This window comes from Durio zibethinus, chromosome 10 (assembly GCF_047325235.1).
Source record: "Durio zibethinus cultivar Kanyao isolate XHJ-2024 chromosome 10, ASM4732523v1, whole genome shotgun sequence".
Taxonomy (NCBI): domain Eukaryota; kingdom Viridiplantae; phylum Streptophyta; class Magnoliopsida; order Malvales; family Malvaceae; genus Durio; species Durio zibethinus.
The window spans coordinates 23,440,830-23,462,024 of NC_143171.1; the positions used below are offsets into that span (position 1 = coordinate 23,440,830).

Here is a 21,195-nt window from a genome sequence, read left to right on the forward strand (position 1 = left end):
ATCTATTGAAGAATTACATACAAAAACTATAAATGTAATTAATAATTAATGAAAAATACTCATAAAATCATTTTAAATAATGTAAGAAAATTAGCTTTTTTATTAAATCATTTCCATAATTGACTAATTGAGAATAAGGTTGAAGAATTGCATAAAAAACTATAAATGTAATTAATAATTATTGAAAAAAACTCATAAAATAATTTTAAATAATTAAAGAAAATTAGTGTTTTATTGTTAAATCATATCCATAATTGACTAATGCCCCATTTGGACTCAAATGTAATTCCAGTAAAAATACATTTTCATGAAAAATTATGCATGCATGCATGCAGTCGGTAAACAACATATCCCCTTTTTTCCACTGCCCATTCCTTCAGTGAAAAATTCTTATTCCCACCATATTTTCCTTTCTTTTAATATTCTTACCCTTTTTTTTTTTTTTTTTATCTTACTTATCCCTCAAACAATAGTGAAGGAATAAAAATGTTCCTTACACTTAGTAGCTTTTAGTTTTTTATTTTTATTTTTATTGTTTGTTATTTTATATAAAAATAATATATATAAAAATAATTTTTAAATATTTAATAATAAAATATTATTCTATATAAAAATAATTTTAGTAATTTTTAATTTATTAATAAAAATATTACTTGATATAAAATAATTTTAATAAATTTTAATAATTTATTAATTTCACAAATATTAAATATATATTATAAATTTAACATCTTTAATGATCATTTTATCTTATTATAAAAATTTATTTTGTTTCTATTATTATTTTTATATTTAAATATATATTTCATCATTAACTTTAATATCATTACCATAATAATCAATCTACCTTTATATTTAAATATATATTTTATTATTAATTTTAATTTTGTTACTATATAATCAATCTTATAATTATAATAATAAATTTCACCTTTTACCACTATTTGATATTAATATCAAATAAGCGAATCTCACCGTCATCTATGGAATTGAGACCAATAAAAGAATATTAAACATGAAACGCACTTCCTATGATGCTTTATAGTTGGGAGCAAGACATTTCTGTTGATTCCACACTCCACCAACCCCCCTCTTCATCACCTAACTCACCCACCACGGGAAAGTGCGAACCAATCTTTTTTTTTTTTTTTTTTTAAATTTTGCTCTATATGTTCCCTTTGTTTTTTTTCATTGACTCAGTGTGTTTCAAAAGCTTCAAACTTTTGCTTCTTTTTTCTGTTTTTCTTTCCAAAAAGTCTTGTCTTTTTCTCTTCATCTTTGAGATCAATGGAGGCTAAGCTGTTAAGTGCTTCTTCTCCAGCCTTACCTGCTGTTAATGGCACTACCAAGTTTTTAAAACCTAGTTGCCTTTTACCCTTGCAAGCCAGGAAATTTCCCAGGTTTAAGTTTGATTGCTCTGCAAGGTTGTCAAAGAAAGACATTCAATCTGTTCATGCTTCCACCAACTCTGTCGGGTATAAAACAATCAACCCTTTTGGGCGTTTTTGTTGTTTACCACAATTATGCTTTTAGGTTGTTGAAAACAGAGTCTTTCCTTCATTGTTTCTTTGAAAAAAAAAAGCTTTGGTTTTTTACTTTGGCTGTATTTGAAAATGGGTAGTTTATTACTGGATTAGCTCAATCTGCCTTAATTTTGAATGCCCTATCTTTGATTTTCCTGCATGTTATTAATTCGGGTTTATTCTATGCTTCAGTTGCGATAATTCCATTGCTAGATTGCTTAGAATCTGGGGTTTTAATTGTTTTCTTGGTGTTTTTCAAAAAATAATAATAATAATAATTTGAATTCCTTTTTCTCACTTTTTTTCTTAAATTTTGGAATGGATTTTGCTTCCTTTAATATTTCACTGCTGGAGTTCTATTGGAATTTAGTACCGAGTATTAGTTGCTTTTTTCTCTTCTTTTTTTTTTCCTTATGGAAAACACCAATTTGAGTGCAGCAGCCTACACGTTACCCTTTTTGTCGGCTTCTTTAACTGAATGCATTGATTTCTGTAATTTTTAACTTCGTTCTGCTACTTATGCACAGGAATGCAAATAATTGTCTTCTCTAATTTTGTTCCTGTCTGTGGAATCTGGAAACATAAACCTTGAAATGATCATGATATGGAAAATTGAATGATTCTTCTTAACATGCCTTTTTGTAATTGTACTTTTTTTTTAAACAAATCATTGATTCTTGAACACATGTGAAAATCTTATAAATGAAAGAATATCTTACCAGCATGTATAAGCATAAAGAGAAAAGACTATGGCTGTCGCTATGGTACTAGAATGAACTGTAATAGCTCATAAATCATATTCAGAAAGATGTTAGGATGACTAAATTGAACTTTTACCGGCCCTTGTTGGAAAATCTTCGGCAATTTTTTTTTCTGTGGTATTATTGTGCTGCAGTAGCTGATTTCTTTTTGACATCTGATGGAGGCTTTTCATAATTTAATGTTTTGGTAACATCTCTATAGACAAATAAAGCAAAGGGTGGATGAAAGCGAGAACTTGACCCTGGAGGCCGTGAGGTGTTCGTTAATTCGACAGGAGGACAGCATAATATTTAGCCTTCTGGAGAGAGCTCAATATTGTTATAATGCGGATACATATGACCCTGATGCCTTTTCAGTGGATGGGTTCCATGGCTCTTTGGTGGAGTATATGCTCAGAGAAACTGAAAAGCTTCATTCAAAGGTGTGTTATATTCAATAGTCTAGTTGGGAAAGTGATAATTCAAGTAGAGAGAAAAAGGAAAGAGGTACAGCAAAATCAGTGCTGGTTTTCTGATAAACCTTTAATTGCACATTAGGTTGGCAGATACAAAAGCCCAGATGAACATCCTTTCTTCCCAGATGAATTACCTGACCCGATGTTGCCACCTTTGCAATATCCACAGGTAAGATAGTGGGATGCAATAGGAATATATTTGTTGCTTTTTGTGCAGCGAGCTTGGACTTATGATTCATTGCTATATATGTGAACAATTTCACTTATACGTGAAATATTTGGCCAATTACTTGTTTTATTGGAATTTTAAGTACTTGTTACTGCCATCACTCTAGTTGTAAGGGGATGGGGAACGTTGAGGTAGGTCTTTGATTCAAATCTAATGTTGTAAAATGAGAAATCAGGGGAAAACATAGTCCTCTGCTAGGAAATCAGTATAAGATAGCCTCCGGAATGACTTGGGGAGTACTTTTCTCTAACACCTCATACCTTTTTGGTGATGAGTGATGCTCTTCATGCCAATGCAACATATAAACATAACTTATCTGTGAGTGACAGTTCAGTTTTATACTTTCTTTTTTTTTTTATCATCATGAGAATATAACATTTAAATTGTTACGGAGAGGAATGCTATCTTCTGATTTAGTATGTTACTATATGGCAGTCTATTCAAAGAATTTATGTGGACATTCGGATTTTCTTATTTTGGTGCTAAGTTTTAACTTCTTATTGGAGCCTTTTTCTGCCAATCAAACAGGTACTACATCCCATTGCTGATTCAATAAATATAAATAACCAAGTCTGGGAATTGTACTTCAGAAATCTTATTCCAAGATTGGTAAAGAAAGGAGATGATGGCAATTGTGGATCTACTGCTGTTTGTGACACAATGTGTTTGCAGGTAAATGTTTTAACTGATGTCTTTATTTGGACAGACTAGTTACAAACTAGTCAAAGCATATTTAATGTTTTGTCCTTTGGATAAGTCTTACGGTCATTTCTACTTCAGTTTGTGCTTTGTTGCACACACACCCATAATATGTTCCTTACATTCCTTTTGTCTAAAATGCTGATTGACTGGTTGTAGTAAATGTTGCTTCTGTCTTCTTTCCCTTCTATGTACTTTTAATTTAGATTTATTATGTGCATGATGTCTATTGTTGTTGTTTTCAAAACTTCCTCTAGCAGAATGGGCAGCAGAAGTTTAGTAGACTTTCTGGAAATAGGTAGTTCATCCCTTGGTATTTGAAGGGGTTAAGACTTTCTAGATGCTGATAACATATGGTCACAGATGCCTAATAGTAGATGGGTGCAGGTGGCAAAGCAAAAAATCATTTGCACTTATTGTCTAGAACCTTTTCTAGCACTCAGTGCACTTTGTAACATCACTTTAGGAGACGGGTACAGGTGCAAAGCAAAAAATCATCTGCACTTATTGTCTAGAACCTTTTCTAGCACTCAGTGCACTTTGTAACATTGCTTCTTCGTTGGTTTGGTTTTCTTGAATTTGACAGCAGACCAGTATGCTAATTCACCTGCCAAACTAGTCTTCTTGATTCATTACAGACTATATAGGACAGTAATTCATGGAGAGTTGAATATCACGGTAACATCATCTTTTAGTAAGAGGTCCCTTACTGTGGAAAGTTACTTCATTTGGATTTTCTAAGTGTGAACCAAATTTTGGAAATCGATGATGAGTTAGTAATGGTAAGTGTCTTTTGATCCACAGAAAATTTTGAATATACTAAACTGGATTTATCTAGAGTAACAGGTAACTGCATTGTTGTTTAGCATACGTCTATACTTTAATCCATGTATCCATTCCAACCATTTATGCTACAATTTCTTGACCTTCCTGGATCCCACTCAAAATCTTGGAGAGGGATTGTTGGTTGTATAAGGTTTTCTTGGCATGCATGTTCAGTTTGTTCGTCTAACTGGTGATGTGTAAACATTTATGTGTCTCTGCAGGCTCTTTCAAAGAGAGTTCATTATGGAAAATTTGTGGCAGAGTGTAAATTTCAGGCATCTCCAGATGCCTATAGAATTGCCATTAGAGAACAGGTATCATTTCTTAGTTTCATTCCAAGTACAGTTTGTTGAAGGATCTGTTAGGTTGTGTTTCATTATTTGGTCTTGAATTTGCAGGACAGGAAATGGTTGATGGAATTGCTCACATATCCCTTAGTTGAAGAGTCAATCAAGAAAAGAGTCGAAATGAAAGCCAGAACTTACGGGGAAGTAGTGTCTGCTAATATAAACCGAGATGGTGGCGATCCGATTTACAAAATAAACCCAAGCTTGGTAGCTGACTTGTATGGTGACTGGATCATGCCATTGACAAAGGAAGTCCAAGTTGAATACCTGTTGAGAAGGTTGGACGGATTGGAAGAGAATATACATTAGCTGTTTATGATAAAATAGAAATCTTGAGATATGGAGCAAAATAATTGCTAAGGGGTAGTTGTAAGTTAATCAAAAGAAAATACAAAAAGGCTCATTTGGAACTTCTATCATGCCATTTGCCCCTAATATTTTTTCTCCATATAACTTTTATATTTTCTTTGTCCATATAGATATTGGCTTTTTTTTTTATTTGAGATTATCAAAATTTAAATTCTGATCAACTATAGATTTCGCGACAGGTGGTGGATATTGGCTTGATAATACCGATGTTTTTTATGTTTATGCGTGTAATAAGACTAAAAGATGTATTGTTATTATATGTCACCATAATGTAAAGGGATTTATAGGCTTTTTTTGTGTGTTTTATCAAACCATGCCAATATGATCATGATTCTGGAAAACCAATGTTCATGAACAAAGAATATGCTTCCACAATTGCTAAGCGGTGAGGGCTATGCTCATGTCCCGTTGAGCCTTGGTTGATGAATTATTCCAAACCCTATCGCTCAGATGGCTAACTATTTAAAGTTGGGCTTAAAATGAACCAGGCTTCTAGAATTACAACAATCTGCCATCAGGCCCTGGCCTGAAATTCTTCGACTTACGTTGAGTTTTGGCCACTTTCTCGGCTAATAAAATTGTATGACTCAATAGTAAATGATTCTCGGTTCGAGTTTCATTAATGTCTTCAAGATTTTTCGATGAAAAATACATAAAGATCTGTTACTTAAAAAAAAAACACAAAAATTAAAGACAAGATTTTACCAATCCTTTTGTTAATTTATTTTGCTTTGTCATAGGTCAATAGAAATATATATATATATTATAATGTTTGAATTTGAAGAATTTTTTCTAATAAATTTATCATGTTTGTACTTTGTATTTGTAATATATAATTTTAATATGAATTATTGTGAATTTGGACTGTAATTAAAATTTTTATTTATAATATTGGAAAAATATTATTTATTTTATTTATTTTAAAACATTTTTAGGATCTAAAGTTTACCTTGGACCCACCAGTTCGATTTTGTAAGATGCTTCACACATGGATCAATCAATGATCCAAAAATTTCAAAATCGATCCTGTATGAATGATCCATAATCTTAGTTTCACACTGTCCATCTAGATCATATTCACCCCTAATCGGATCTCTTTTTTTTGAAGAACAAGATTGACGGATATAAAAAAGATCAAAGCAACTTTTTTTTGGTAAATCAATATGGTTAAAGAAATATAACTTTAATTATACTTACTAATATGATGATCCTACAACCATAATCATTATGATGAACACATGGGGAAGATCTACTTGATTTTTTTTTTTTTGTTTTTTTTTGGGGCAAATTTATAGCATTTATTTTCTTTCAAAATTTCCAGGGGAAATCATGTTTCTATTCTACAAGCAAACATCAAATTATTATACAATTCATCTACCCCACTAAGGATTTGAAAATGACATGAATTTTGTCAGATTGGGTTATGGGCAAAAATATATTTATCATTATCAATGTTAATTAAGGGATATCTTTTAAGGGTAAGCCAAGTGGGCAAGTACAAGTGTTTAAGGGGCCATTCCTCAATTCATGGCCATTTCAATTGTCCTATATATTATATTTTTGTCTTTTTATTCAAAACTAATATTTAAAATATATATATAGTAGCTTATTTTTAAGTGACTGACTCCCATAATTTCTTTGTCTTATAACTAAAATCCTAAAATTTCAAGCTATTTTTCAAGGTCATTGTTATTTTGGGTCTCAATTCTAAAAACTTGTCTATGTTCTCAATAATGCATGTTTTAAATGCAATATATCTTTTTTTTAATACCAAAAAATCTCAATCTAAAAATAAGATAAATACTTACAAATATTATAATTTAAAATTTAAATATGTTAGATGTTATTTTTAAATATAAATGTATAAATTAATTGAATTAAATTATGTTTATCAATAATATTTTTTAATTAATTCAAGAAAGACTTTAAAAATATTTGATTTGAAATATAAAATTTGGGTTAATTAATTATAAACTACAAAAAAAAATTCACCAAAAAAAAATGCAATTAAAAACCAAAAGAGAGTCAGTGAAACTGTCCTCCCTGATGAAGATCAATAAAGATTCTTATAGAATAATTTAACCTTAAGATTCTCTAAAAAGTGTAAAAAGAAAACTGTAGATAAGAGTGCCTGGGTGTGGTAAACTGAGAAAGTGAAAAAGCAAAGCAAAAATAACAGTTAAAAGAATCCAAATAAACTTAACTGAAAGTTAAAAAGGAGGTGCATAAAAAAAAAAAAAGCAGAAGACAGATCTCGGAACAGCGGTTGAATTGTTGAACTTTTGTCTGCAACGGTAATGACCAAGACAAAACAACACAGTGAAGTTGAAGCAAAATTGTTTTTCAAACTTGTGAACATAAAATAAGGATTTTGTTTTAACCCATGTTACCCCTGCAAATAAAAAATCATTGGCAGTTGTGGATCTAGAAACTACTCAAAAGTAAAGAAAGAAAGAAACCCTCTTTATTGATAAGCCTTAGCTGGCTATATAGCTTATAAACCAAACCCAAACTAGAAAAATTAAAACCAACCCAAAGTAAAGCAAAGAAAAACTCGGCTGAGAGAGCAATGGAGAGAAGCAAAGCGATGATGGTGGTAGTGGCAGCTATGGCATTTGCCTTAGTGATGGTGGTGCCAAGGGCTGATGCTACAAGGTTTATTGTGGGAGCAAACATGGGGTGGACTACTAATGTGAATTACACTATCTGGGCTCAAGGCAAGCACTTTTACAATGGAGACTGGCTCTGTAAGTTCTTCTCTCTTGTTTGGATTAATTTATCTTTAGATCTACTTTCTGTAGCTTTTCATTGTTTTTTTTCTTTCTTATACTGTTTTCATTGCTCTTTTAGCGGTGGGTTCCTTATTTGCTTCAAAATTTCAGCTTGCTTTTGGCTTATATGATTGCTAAATGCATAGATCTGAACTTGTGTAGTTGAATGAATTGATAGTCTCAAATCTTGAGCTTTGTCTTGGTTTCCTGAAAAGCTACGGTTTGCCAGCTGTTTTTTAGTAAGCTACTGGATGGTTACTTTAGTTTTTTTCTGTTACTCACTTTGTTGAGTGAAAAAAAGGGAAACTTTAATCTAGATTTAAAAGAACAAAGTTTTAATTTTTCTGTATTTATTGGTCTACAAGGCTTATGTTCAGGCTCATTCATTTGCTTCCCAGAAAATCCAGGAAGAATAAAGGAGAGTGAGAAAGGCTTAACTTTTTTGCTTTGTTTTTTATGTGATGCTGGAAAAAGATTTTATAACATAATCGGAGTAATGGTTTCTGAATATGATAGTCCTGGTCATACCAGATCTGAAACCTTTGCTTAGTATCTGGTGGTATAGTCTTCAGTGTCAAAATGAAATCTTTTCAGTCTTTAAATCCCTCTACATAAAAGAAAGGAAAAGTTTGAGGAGAGGCTGTCTTGAATCCTTTTTCACCTTACCCCGCATTTGGTCAAAAGACAGGCCCCGCCGTTCCATCTACCACAAGGAGGGCGCTGACTTCTGCTCTGTGTTTTAATTATGGCTGAGTGAACAATTCTAACCACTATCTACTTTGTTGCATACACAAGAACTGGATACTAGGTAAAACACTTTCTGCAATCTGTCAAATATATTACTATTAACCAATGGATGGTAGGCTTAAATGGCAAACAGAGTGCTCCTTCTTTTGTTGTCTGGGTTTTAATCGGCTGGGACGCTGCAAAAAGATACTTTCTCAAAAATTCGCTAGATCTAGCGTGAACAAACCTGCTTGGACTGGTCTGGAAGGGGATATTAGCTTTCAAGGATGAGACTTTATTTTGACGTAACCAGAGACCATTAATCCCATTTAATTGCTGCTTGCCATTGTATTGTAAACCTGAATTTTGAATCACAACTGATTCAAATTATAGAACTTTGCTTCAAACCTGGCTATTAGTTTAATATCTGCTCGTATGTGTTTGTTGTTTTTTCCCAGTTTTCGTGTACGATAGAAACCAGATGAATGTGCTAGAGGTGAACAAGACAGACTATGAGTCATGCAATTCTGATCATCCACTTCACAACTGGACGACAGGAGCTGGAAGGGATGTGGTTCCACTAAACGTGACTCGCCACTACTATTTCATTAGTGGCAAAGGGTTCTGTTTTGGGGGCATGAAGCTAGCAGTCTTGGTCGAAAACCCCCCTCCACCTCCCACATCCAGTCCATTAAACGAAAAGAGTGGCTCACCAAGTTCTATTTACAGGGGACAGATTGTTTTACCAGCTGTTTTCGCCATTGGTGCACTGTGGGATGCATTTGTCCGCGTCTGGTAGTAAAATCCAGTCCAGCAATTGTGAAAGAAATTGAGTGATATTCCCATTTTCTTCTTAAATTATTGGTGCAATTTTTCATTTTTTTTCCCTCCCATTTCATGTTAGTTGACTGAACTAGCTAGGGGGTGTTGTGAAATCTTTAGGGTAGTGAATGGTGTTTGAATTTGGTGATGTGTTGGGGTGTGCTGACAGAGAAGCATTTGATGCTTTAGTTGTGGCAAAATGCAATGATATTGAGATTTGGAAATGAAATTAAACTCATGCGGTCCAATGTAGCATGTGGTAGGTCAGTTTGTCAAATGCTTTTCCATCCCAAAATGGCCACTGATTTCGGAACTTTTCTTTATTTATTTTATGATTTCCATTCTCTATGCATAAAGAAAAGAAACTTTGTGCTAAAAAGGCTACATGACACTACAATCTTTGGTCCACAACAATTTTTTTGGTACAGGTAAATGGAATTAGCCGCTTCATGTTTCCTTAACAAGAACCAAAATGATATTATATTAACTCAGATCTTAGCTCGATTTATGCAATCGAAATCATATATAACATATCTAAAATTTAAATTTCAACATATATAAATATAATCCATACTTTTATTTTTATACTATGATATTCTTTACCTTCATACATACCTCTCTCCCTTGTATACATTTCAATTACAACATAAAATAATGAATGAGCTTAATCATGGGGATGTAATAATACAAACAAATTAGACATTTCTTTTTTTTTTTTTTTAAAGTAACTGGAATATTAAACAACAAAACTTTTTAGCATTTATCTTTTACAAAATCTATTTACCAACCAAAAATAAACCGTTCATCACTCATCATTTTGCGTAACTGCTCTTAAAATTCTCATCATAAACAAAAAACAGATAACAGCCAAGCACGTTTTGCCATGTCAAACAATCCCCCTATTTCTTTTCCCACTTTGACCTTCACTGTACACGTGGAGGGTGACTAGGCAGGAAGTTGAACATCAACCATGTCACTTTAGCACTGTCACCTTTAAGTACGTTACTCTTAACTTGTACAACTCATCAATATTTGACTACTCCAACAAGACAAAACTGTTTACATACGACTGTTTCAGCTATAAGTGAACTGTGAAGTCAGTTGTGTTTGGGTACGAGGTTTTCTGCAGCTGCCTAGGTTGATTTTCTCAGAAAATTTTGATAGAGAAAATTTTAAGCAAGATCATGATTGGAAAGAAATTGTCGCTAGTTAAGTTAATGTTGATGTTGACGCTGATGATTATGGTGTTGGAGTTCGGAATGGGGAAATTGCATCGGGTGGGAGACAAGTTTGGTTGGAACCCTAATGTTAACTATTCGGAATGGTCCACCCATGAGCAATTCTATGTCGGTGATTGGCTACGTAAGTAATCTTTCTTTATATCTCTCTAGAAATTTTTTTTTTCGTATATTTTATACGAGAAGAGATCCCTTACATTACTGTAATTCTTATAATTTTTTTTTTGAATTTTTGGATCTAAATTATTAAATTTAAAAATATTATTTTAATTTAAATGAATTATTGATTTAATTTTAATCCAAAATTTTTAAAAATTATAAGAATTACACTAATATAAATGAATTCTTACTTATTATATATATATATTTATATTTATATATCATTTAAGTTTTGAATCTTTCAATTGTATAAATTTTTTTAATTTGTATTAATAAAAGAATGAATACATTTATATAATAATTTACAGATATTTTAACATGATATTCTTTTCATTAAAAGAAAAAAAAAACATGATAGGCATTTTTTTTGTCTTGTTTTTTTAGATTTTTGTTTGATTTTGGAATTAAAAGGGTATTGAAAATTGTTTTTTTTTTCATATATAAATTTAAATGCTAATGAATATATTGGTTGCACTTAGTTTTAATCAATTTCTTTTATGCATTTCTGCTAGTTTAAATTAGAATATTTTTGGCTATCAAATGATTAATTGAAAGCTGTTGTTAGTAGTTTTTTTTTTTTTTTTTTTCATCTAGGTTGTTTCATTAATAGAGTTTTTTTTTTCCTAAAAGGAAAGCATAAAATTTATTTTTTTTCTTTAATTAAGTTAAACAAAATGCGATTTGATTAACTATAAAATCAATAGTATTTATATAAAGAATAGAGGTGTGCATAATTCAATTTTAACTAAATTAATTGATTGAATCAATTTAATTTGATTAATTAATTAATCATCGAATTCATTTTGATCAGCTAACAAAAATTATTTTTAAAAAAATTTGGTTTTTGATTAATTCGGTTTGAAAATCAAATTAATCGAATTAACTGAAATTTTAACCTAAATATAAAATAAAAAATACATGAAATAAATCATTTAATTTCATAATTTGTTAGAGTTTTTAACATAATATTTTGATATTTGAATATTTTGTTGAATAATTTTATTTAATTTGTTTAAAATATGAGAAATTAAGAGTTTAAAATATAATTTAACTTAAATAAATTTATTATTCAGTTAACTAAAAAAATTTATCGAACCGACTGAATTAAATTTTATCAATTAATTTTTGAAATTCATAAATTTAATTTAATTAATGAAAATAAAATAATATAATTAAGTTAATTCAATTTTAGATAATTTAATTTGAAATTAATCAAATCGACCGAATGGATACCGCTAATAAAAAATTAATTTTATCATGAATCGATGACATTCTATCAATACATAAATGAATTGACGTGTGTCATACTATACATTTGGATAGCTTAATTTAAGTTATATCCAATTAAAATATAATCAGATCAAATTACTTAAAAATGTAGTTCAAAAGTTTTTGACCAAAAAACTTATAAACATATTCTCTAAAATATTTTAAACTTAAAAATGTTATTTTTAGTTATTAAATTAAGATGAAAAATACAAAAAATAAATTCAAAATATATACTAACGAGCATGTTGAGAATTTAAAAAATAATCATATTTTCTATTTATGTCACATAATCACTCAATCTTATCCATATGTATAATATATATTTTTTTGTTATTTTACATGTCATTTATAAATAATTATAAAATTATTCACCTTATCTTACAATACTCAATTCTCAAAAATAAGATTTCCAAGTATCTCTTTAACAACTATGGACTTCAAAAAGTATATATAAATATATATATATATATATATATATATATATATATGAAAAACACTTTTAATATACTCTTTCTTCTCTTTTCCTTTTTCTTCCATTTTTTTTCTATTAAATGACCCAAAACCAAAGTGTAAATGATTTGTAAGTTTATCACCATCTCCTCTAACTTCATCTAGCAATTCATCATTAATTCTGTGCAAATTTTGGCAAGTCAATGATATTTTCTTTCCACATCTTAGCTGTTACTTGCAATTTTTGGAGAACTTTTGAAAATATGGAAGGAGAATCATCCCACAATATGAAGGTATCTTTTATCTTTATCTTCTATCTAAAAATGGTATACTTGCTGCCATTCACCTTATCTTATAAGGTGCTAAATAAATTTGTAATTTGTATATTAATATCGTGTTTATTTCGTATTTAACACGTGTAAAATATAAAAAATATCGTATCACAATTTGTATAGATACATTAAATATGAAACATATTTTTTTTAATTTTACCAAACTCATATATGATTTTTATCAAAATTAACTGAGTCGCTTTATGTATTTTATTGTATTGTCTTTGTCTCATGTCATGGATTAATGTCTAAAATGATCATGTCTAATGCTAAGCTTCTGAATTGTGCTAAAGCAAACTGCTGCATTAGATTCTTCAGATTGGTTCTATAAATTCTGTGCTAACTTGCTCAAGTTCTTGCTCTTGGTTTAGTCTTTAACTTTGACAGGCACTACTTCAATGTTCTGGAGGTGAACAAGACAAGTTATGACAACTGCAATGATCAAGGTTTCATACAGAACATTACTCGTGGTGGCCGGGATGTGATTGAACTGACAGAGGCAAGGCCATATTACTTCCTTAGCAGTGGAGGATACTGCTTTAATGGGATGAAAGTAGTTGTAAACGTTGAAATACCTCAAGCTCCAGCAGCAGCCCCTGCCAAAAATGGTTCCCCCGGCCCGTGGAATGCTGGCACCTATATCGTTTTACTCATTTTGATTTCCATTTCTGTGGCATATTTGATCTTTTAATTTTAAATCAGACAGTTGATTGAGATAAAGCAGCACCCAAAAGTTTTTGTCTACAAGAAATCCTATCATAAATCTCTCTAGGCTGAATACGGAGTTTATAGTTGAGGTGATATTTAATACGTCCGAAGATCAATTTTTAATACCTGCAATCCTTTTTCTCTATCACTAAACTATGACAAAAAAAAATAATCTCTCTAAGTTATAAGCTAGAAGCTACTGGTGACATCAAATATTGAATATGACCGAAATAGAAACCTGAAATTTTCCTAACAAAAGAAGGCATCCATAATTGTCCCAAAGAATACTAAATTCAGTTTCCAGTTATTAAAGATTTCAAAAACCTGAGAGAAGTATAGCTGCTAAATGCTTTAAACTACGAAACAAGACCAAAATTCCTGAACTAATAAAGACCATCAGCATAAGTTTACCTGCAATGTAAGTATATAAAGACCATCAGCACAAGTTTACCTGCAATGTAAGTATATAACCTAGCAAATATTCTTTCCTTGCTTTTTAATGCATCTCATCACCAGAATTTCGCTTCATCATGCTTTTATATATGCCTAGAGCCTGTGCTACCATGCCGGCAGGATTCGCAACATCGGTTGGAAGCAAAGATGTGGTGCTCTTCTTTGCTATCTCACTAAATGCTTCAATGTACTGCTCTGCAGCCCACATTGCTGTCGCTTCCTTTCCCCTGGATGAGCTTATGGCAAGCGAAACATCCCTTATCCCCTTTGCGGTAGCATTTGCATTTGCAAGTATAGCCTCTGCTTCACCTGTTGCTCTATTGACCTGACTTATTTTTTCAGCTTCAGATTCCAAAATCACCGAACTCCTCCTTCCGTCAGCAATATTAATACTTGCTTGTCTTTCACCCTCAGACTTGAGAATATGAGCACGTTTCTTGCGTTCTGCTTCTGCTTGACGATCCATGGCTATTTTTACACCTTGAGGTGGGGATATATCCTTGATCTCATACCGCAAACACTCTACTCCCCAATCTGTTTTCAAAGGCCAGTAGTTAATAGCATCAAGAATGTTTTTGTTGAGTCTGTCACGCTCTTCAAAAGTCTTGTCAAGCGTGATCTTCCCGAGCTCACTTCGCATTGTTGTTTGAGCTAATTGGACGACTGCAAATATAGGATCTGCAATGCCATAAGATGCCAACAAAGGATCCACAATCTTTATATAAAGCACTCCATCAATGGCTATAGGAACATTGTCCTTTGTTATAGCAGTTTGGTCTGATATGGGGATTGCTTTTTCCTTAAGGGAATGCACATACCTGATTCTATCCACAATTGGTATCAAGAAGTTAAGGCCCGGATCCAGAGTTTTCAAATATTTTCCCAATCTTTCAACAACGTATGCTCGTTTTTCCGGGACAAAATGAATACCCCAATTGATGGGGGCTCTTATTTTGAATGAATCTGTTGAGAAGTTACGGGCTGATGAACCAATTTGAGATGGGATTGTGTAATGGGGTGCTCTGAGCATCAAATAACTCAAACCATAAGAGGCTCTGGAATTGCGAAGGTTTTTCAAGTATTTAATGGTGTTGAGGGAGCTAGTTCTCAAGGGATTCATGGTGTATTGGTGATTATAGCGGTTTGATGCTAATTTCTGCTGGTTTGTGAGAGTTGAAATATTGAAGCTGGGACTTGTTTTTGTGCCTTGCGTAATGGAAAACTAAGGAGGTTTTAATCTTTATATGATAAACCCTAGTAAAACCCTAATCACAACTTGGTCGCCAAGTTTTCTTTTATTTAATTAATGTGATAATAATATTATCCTTTATATGATCCATTTGCATATAAATATAAATATAAATATATAATAATTATATAAAATTTGTCCTTTCCTTCATCAGAATCTAATAAGTTTTATCATCCTTTATATTTATTTATTAATGCATGTTACAAGAAAAAAGAATTATTTCAACTCCAAAACTTATCTTCAAGGGATGTTTCATAGTAAAAAAAAAAAAAAGAAAAATACTCGTGTAGAAATAGGTCTTCGGTTAAAACAGTTTGATAGCACACTCATCCGGCGTTTTTACGTCAAAGATGAATGGAGTCACAGAGTCATGCGATCATGAAGTGGAAACTGATTTATATAATCTCCTTGACTGCATTTAAGATGACACAAGGGATAGTTTGTTCACATGAAGTTAGTGATGACACAGAAACATCTTGGTTTCGTTATTATTATTATTTTTTTTTTATGGCTTAATGACGGAAAATTCTGTCTTCAATTTTTCTAAGGGCCACTAGCTTCATGCCCAAATTGTGCAGGTGGATAGTTTATGTACTGCTTTTGTATGCGGTAATACTCATTACAGTTGGTTTTGTTATTATCAAAATTAGATGTATAAATGATATATTAGTATTTATAAGTTATTCGAATTTGATTCAAAAAAAATTTGAATTTCACTCAATCATTGTCGAGCTAAGTTTGAACTCGGACAACTCGATTTATCTAACGAGTTGAGTTCGAACATTTCAACATCTGACTCGAGTGACTTGCGAGTCTATTCGAGTTTTTTTATTTTAACATATATTTTTATTATTTTAATTATAAAATTACATTTTTACCTTTAAAACTATATGTACCCAATAAAAACCCTAAATCTAAATTAAAATTAGCCTCACTCCCATTCTATCTCATGCCACTCATCACTTTCTCCCACTCTGTCTAAAACCCTCACTCTATCACCTATTTCATCTCTCTTTCCTTTCCTTTGTCAGTCTCAATTAGCCTTTTCAGTCTTTTTCACTTTTTAGCAGCCCTTACTTTTAGCCTTCATCACTGCAATCGTATTTTTTAGTCTTCTTCACCAACACATACTCTCAACCTTCGTTACTACAAACCCCAACAATTCGACAAGAGATGTGTGAAGTGATTTGAGTTTGCTGTTATTGGGATTTTCGCAAAGCCCCTTACACTTACCATATCTTTGTTTTTCATTACACTTTATTTTATTTATTTTTATTTATATCATTACCTTAGCATGCGATTTGTGTGCTTTTTCTTTTTTAGAATGAAGCATGGACAATGTTAGGATTTTCTTCTTTTTGTTTTGCTATTAGCTAGGTGTTTGCATGTCTTATGAGTTTACATTTCATGGGTTAGATGGTTTTTATTTGTAAAGATTTAAGTTCTGTTAGCTACAACAGGTTATATTAAACCAATCATCTGTTGTTTTTACAAGTTAACAAACTATATTTTAGTGAATTTAAAGGAGGTAATTGGTCTAATTGTTTTTTTAGCCATCCTGCAAAGATATTTTTTTAAATCTTATTCATTTTGGTTTATTAATTTCTTTTCTTTTTATCTGATTGAATTTTGTTATGTAACATATTAATTAAAATTTAAAAATTTTTATTATGATTTGACTCAATCGAGTTTGACCTTGGCTCGAAATAAATCTCGAGTTGAGCTCGAGCTTGAAAAATATAACTTGATTGAGTTTGAGTCGAGTTTGAAACTTCGATTTTTGAGTCAAACTCAAGCTTGAACATGTGAGTATATTGGCTCGACTTGACTCAATTACACCCCTAATCAAGACTCTTGGTCATTTTTTATTTTTCTCCTTGTTTCCACATATATAAGCAGGATGGGTATGATCTCAAATAACTTGGTTGAATTCTGTTAAGTATCCAACTTAAAATTAATTGGCTATAAGTGGAGGGATCCAACCTGAATATAAGACTATAAGAAATTAGATATTTATTAGATGTAGGATAACACCACACTAATAGGCCCCTATCATGTGTAAGTGGAGATAAAAAAAAGTCTACCATGTGACAGATTTGAAAAGGATAACAGAAAGAAATCTTGGCTCTGATATCATGTTAAGCATTTAACTTAAAACCAATTGATAGTAAGTGGAGAGGCCCAACTTAAGTATAAGACTACATGAAATTAGATATTCATTAGATGTAGGATACCACCACATTAGCAGGACCCCATCATGAATAGACGGAGATAGAAAAAACTTATCATGTGATAGATTTAGAAAGGGCAATGAAAAAAAATCCTAGCTCTAATACCATATTAAGTATCTAACTTAAAACCAATTAACTATAAATGAAAGAACTTGTTTGGGGCATTTAATGGTCGAAAGAGCATGGTGATCTTTTTTTTCTTAAAAGCATTCAACAGACAATTAGGGGTATTTTTGTCATTTATGCTGACTTGACATAAAACTTATCATGTGATAGATTTAGAAAGGGTAATGAAAAGAAATCCTGGCTCTAATACCATATTAAGCATTCAATTTAGAACCAATTGGCTATAAGTGAGAACTTGTTAGGGGCATTTAATGTTCAAAAGGGCATGGTGGTTTTTTTCTTTCTTAAAAGCATTCAGCAGACAACTAGGATATTTTTGTCATTTATGTCGACTTGACATATGAGATTGGTCTGACATGTTCAGTGTCACATTAGCTCGACACTGTTCCTATTGTCTTATGATGGTCCTCTATTGCTCACATATAAATATGAAGGTCCAAGCACCACTAAAGTAAGTAGATCTTAAACCTATATCATTCTTCTTACTTTTTTTTGACCTTATTCTGTTTGACTTGAGCATCGGAGTGCAAATACAGGGAACACACCCTGCTTTTACCTCTCGTCATCTTTCTCTTCTATTTTTTTAGGAAAACCCTGTGGTAAGAGTTTGGCTCAAATATTTGGCGTATCAGGTAGAACTTTTTTTTCACTTATTAGTTGAGCATAAAACGATGGCACCAAGGAAAAAAACTTTAGAAAAAGGAAAAATGATCGTCATGGCTAGAACATAAACCTATTATAGGCAACATTCCATTCGACTTGCCCAACCATGGTGGAACCGACCATAGAACAATTTCAAGCCTTGATTGAACAGATACAGGCCTTCAAGTAAATGTTACAAACTATAACCCCATCGTAAATTTTGAAAGTGCTTGACCTAATCACCTTTGGTCGAAGAACCACTATGAAACAACCAAGCTATAAAGAGGTAGAAGCCTCATTGGCCTCTAGAGAAGAGGAGCACACCACTCTAGTCCACCAATACCCTAACCATAATTCATCACATGCTATAACCCAAAAATTCAAACAAACAAATCCTAAATCCCAACCAAACAGAGATTTAGAAGCTCGGATGTAGGCCATAGAAAAAGAGCTAAAATTGAAAGTAATAGTATTTGAGGATGAGCTCAAGTTTTTGAAGACCTCACCATTCACCGAAAAAATCGATAATGACATGTCTCCTAAAGGGTTTAAAATGCTTACCTTAAAAACTTATGTTAGTACTTCTAACCCCCTTCGATCATTTAAAATTTTATAAAACTAATATGATGATTTAGAAGGTAGATAAGGCTTTAATGTGCAAAAGCCTAACTATTACACTGAAAGGCATAACTTGGAATTGAGATCAATCATGACATTTAAAGAGTCAGCATTCTTTTCTATCTCAAATTGTTAGTAGTAGAGGAGCGAATAAGACTACTTTGAACTTGATATCGATTCACCAAGATTAAAATAAATCTCTAAAGAGCTACGTTACGTATTTTAATGTGAAAGCTCTGCAGGTTAAAGACCTGAAGCAAACTGTTGCTGTGGCTACCATGACAAGTGGACTTAATGACAAAGAATATCACCTAAAGTTAACTTTGTTGTTAGAACCACCCAAAACTCTTACTGATATCTTATTGATAGTTAAAAAGTACATAAATGCTGATGTTACAATAAAAACTAACCAAGATGAGAGAGGCTTATATTGCCTCTTTGGTCTTAAAAAAAGTAAAAAATTTTATATTTTTTTTTCAAGAAGAAAATAACATAGGGTTAAAAGTCCCAGTGGAGAAAGAAGTTACACTACACTGAATACTTTTTGAAAGAGGATTCTGATACAAATTGAAAGAAATCTCAACCTCAGATGGCCAAAACCAGTAAAATAAAACACAAAGAGAGATTCGACCAAAAGATATGCCTTTTATAGGGCATATGCCATAACATTGAAGATTGTGTTGACCTAAAAAATAAAATTGAAGCCTTTATAAAAAGAGGTCAACTGAGAAAATTTATAGAGTAGCAAAAACAAGGCTAGATTAGAACAGATTATAGATAATATCGAAAAGAGCTCACCTAAGGCAGAGAAGAAAAGTCAAAAAAAAAAAAGAAAAAAAGACTAAAAAGATGAGGGCAAATAAGAAGAAAGCCAAACTGATAATAATAGGTCAATCATTGGAGTAATTAATGTGATCATTAAAGATAGCTTTATCTTTACCAAAAAAAAATTCAACCTAGGCATGATCATGGTAATAGGCACCATAACAAAAAAAAAAGATTAAAAAGATAAGCCGATCTCATTCAACATGAAAGACTTTGAATGAATTTAATACCCCCACAATGACGTTATAGTGATTATAGCCATAATGTATAACTATATAGTCAAGAGAATCTTGTTCAATAATGGGAACTCAACTAACGTCATGTACTATGGCACCATGAAAAAGATGGGATTGATGAAGATTGGTTACAACCAATCACCATAACATTGGTAGGGTTCGAGAATGAATAGGTGCTTGTGAAAGGAGCAATCAAACTATAGATCTCCTGAGGGATAAAACCTAGGATAATCAATTTGGTCATAGAATTTATGATGGTGAAAATCCAATTGACCTACAACATGATATTGGATCGACCTAACCAGTTTGTTATGTGGCTTATAAGCTCAGCTTTCTATCTAAAAGTAAAATTTTCAACACCAATTAGAGATGTTATGGGAGACTACTCCACGGCATGTCAGTGTTATGTCATAATAATAAAAGGAAAGAATGAAAGTAGACTAGTAGTTTGGTTGAGAATAAAAGAACCAAGAAGGGGCAAACAATAAAAGTTGACAAAAAGTAGGAAACCATAAGTAAGAGCATAGAACGTAAGATCGACCTAATAGAAATGCACTCTTAAGTCGCTTTGAGCTCTTACTCAAACAAAAAAAAAATTTTATTCTATTTTTTGAATTTTTTAAGATAACTCCAAAAACGATCGAGCTTTTAAGCCAACGTGAGCAACCATATGTCATTTGGAGCTAGCTAATATGCTGACCAAAAATACAATATAAAATGAAAATTACATACCAATTTCACTATATACATATTTAACAAGTTATCCATAATATACTAATAATCACGTCGTGATCTATTTTCGCAAGAAATGATCCTGGCCTAATTGTACAAAAAAAGATAATTGATCAAAGACCAGATTCGAATGAAACTCGACTTGAGCTAGTCAAGGATCTTGTAACAATTTCGTTTTAGGATAGTATCCTCGAAAAACATATGTAAATCAAAACCAAACTTTAACATAAAGATCAGTTAATTTAACTCCTAAAAGATAATATCAACTTGTTTGCCTGGACACTATCTGATATGCCCAAGATTAATACTTAGGTGATCGTTCATAGGTTGTATACTAATTTCAAGGTAAAATCAGTTTGACAAAAGAAGAGAATCTTTACCCCAAAAAGATAACAAACTA

At 31.7% G+C, this 21,195-nt stretch overlaps 3 protein-coding genes and 1 pseudogene across 4 annotated transcripts; 3 read left to right on the top strand and 1 right to left on the bottom strand.

Moving 5' to 3' along the window:
- The first annotated feature begins 976 nt into the window (after nt 1–976).
- LOC111293069 (chorismate mutase 1, chloroplastic-like) lies at nt 977–5,499 on the top strand. Of its 2 annotated transcripts, none has more exons than XM_022885784.2 (6): nt 977–1,475; nt 2,487–2,706; nt 2,822–2,908; nt 3,497–3,640; nt 4,714–4,806; nt 4,891–5,499. In XM_022885784.2, exons 1-6 carry the CDS (start codon nt 1,288–1,290, stop codon nt 5,146–5,148), a joined length of 990 nt encoding a protein of 329 aa, XP_022741519.2. In that variant the 5' UTR covers nt 977–1,287; the 3' UTR covers nt 5,149–5,499. The 2 variants fall into 2 exon arrangements, with proteins under 2 accessions (XP_022741519.2, XP_022741520.2); XM_022885785.2 differs by having other exon boundaries at nt 1,020–1,123.
- Nucleotides 5,500–7,646: 2,147 nt separating this feature from the next.
- LOC111292672 (early nodulin-like protein 17) lies at nt 7,647–9,804 on the top strand. The gene is made up of 2 exons (XM_022885165.2): nt 7,647–7,955; nt 9,164–9,804. Exons 1-2 carry the CDS (start codon nt 7,778–7,780, stop codon nt 9,502–9,504), a joined length of 519 nt encoding a protein of 172 aa, XP_022740900.1. The 5' UTR covers nt 7,647–7,777; the 3' UTR covers nt 9,505–9,804.
- Nucleotides 9,805–10,597: 793 nt separating this feature from the next.
- On the top strand, nt 10,598–13,942 carry LOC111292748 (early nodulin-like protein 20). The gene is made up of 2 exons (XM_022885279.2): nt 10,598–10,889; nt 13,347–13,942. Exons 1-2 carry the CDS (start codon nt 10,712–10,714, stop codon nt 13,664–13,666), a joined length of 498 nt encoding a protein of 165 aa, XP_022741014.2. The 5' UTR covers nt 10,598–10,711; the 3' UTR covers nt 13,667–13,942.
- Nucleotides 13,941–15,371, bottom strand: LOC111293374 (uncharacterized; annotated as a pseudogene).
- Nucleotides 15,372–21,195: the final 5,824 nt, after the last annotated feature.

Bases quoted from the DNA above. Each gene is read 5' to 3' on its own strand.
- LOC111293069 (XM_022885784.2), top strand. From the start codon at position 1,288: ATGGAGGCTAAGCTGTTAAGTGCTTCTTCTCCAGCCTTACCTGCTGTT. The intron at 2,909-3,496 runs GTAAGATAGTGG...CCAATCAAACAG, and splicing joins CACCTTTGCAATATCCACAG to GTACTACATCCCATTGCTGA. The intron at 3,641-4,713 runs GTAAATGTTTTA...GTGTCTCTGCAG, and splicing joins GTGACACAATGTGTTTGCAG to GCTCTTTCAAAGAGAGTTCA.
- LOC111292672 (XM_022885165.2), top strand. From the start codon at position 7,778: ATGGAGAGAAGCAAAGCGATGATGGTGGTAGTGGCAGCTATGGCATTT. The intron at 7,956-9,163 runs GTAAGTTCTTCT...GTTTTTTCCCAG, and splicing joins TTACAATGGAGACTGGCTCT to TTTTCGTGTACGATAGAAAC.
- LOC111292748 (XM_022885279.2), top strand. From the start codon at position 10,712: ATGATTGGAAAGAAATTGTCGCTAGTTAAGTTAATGTTGATGTTGACG. The intron at 10,890-13,346 runs GTAAGTAATCTT...CTCTTGGTTTAG, and splicing joins CTATGTCGGTGATTGGCTAC to TCTTTAACTTTGACAGGCAC.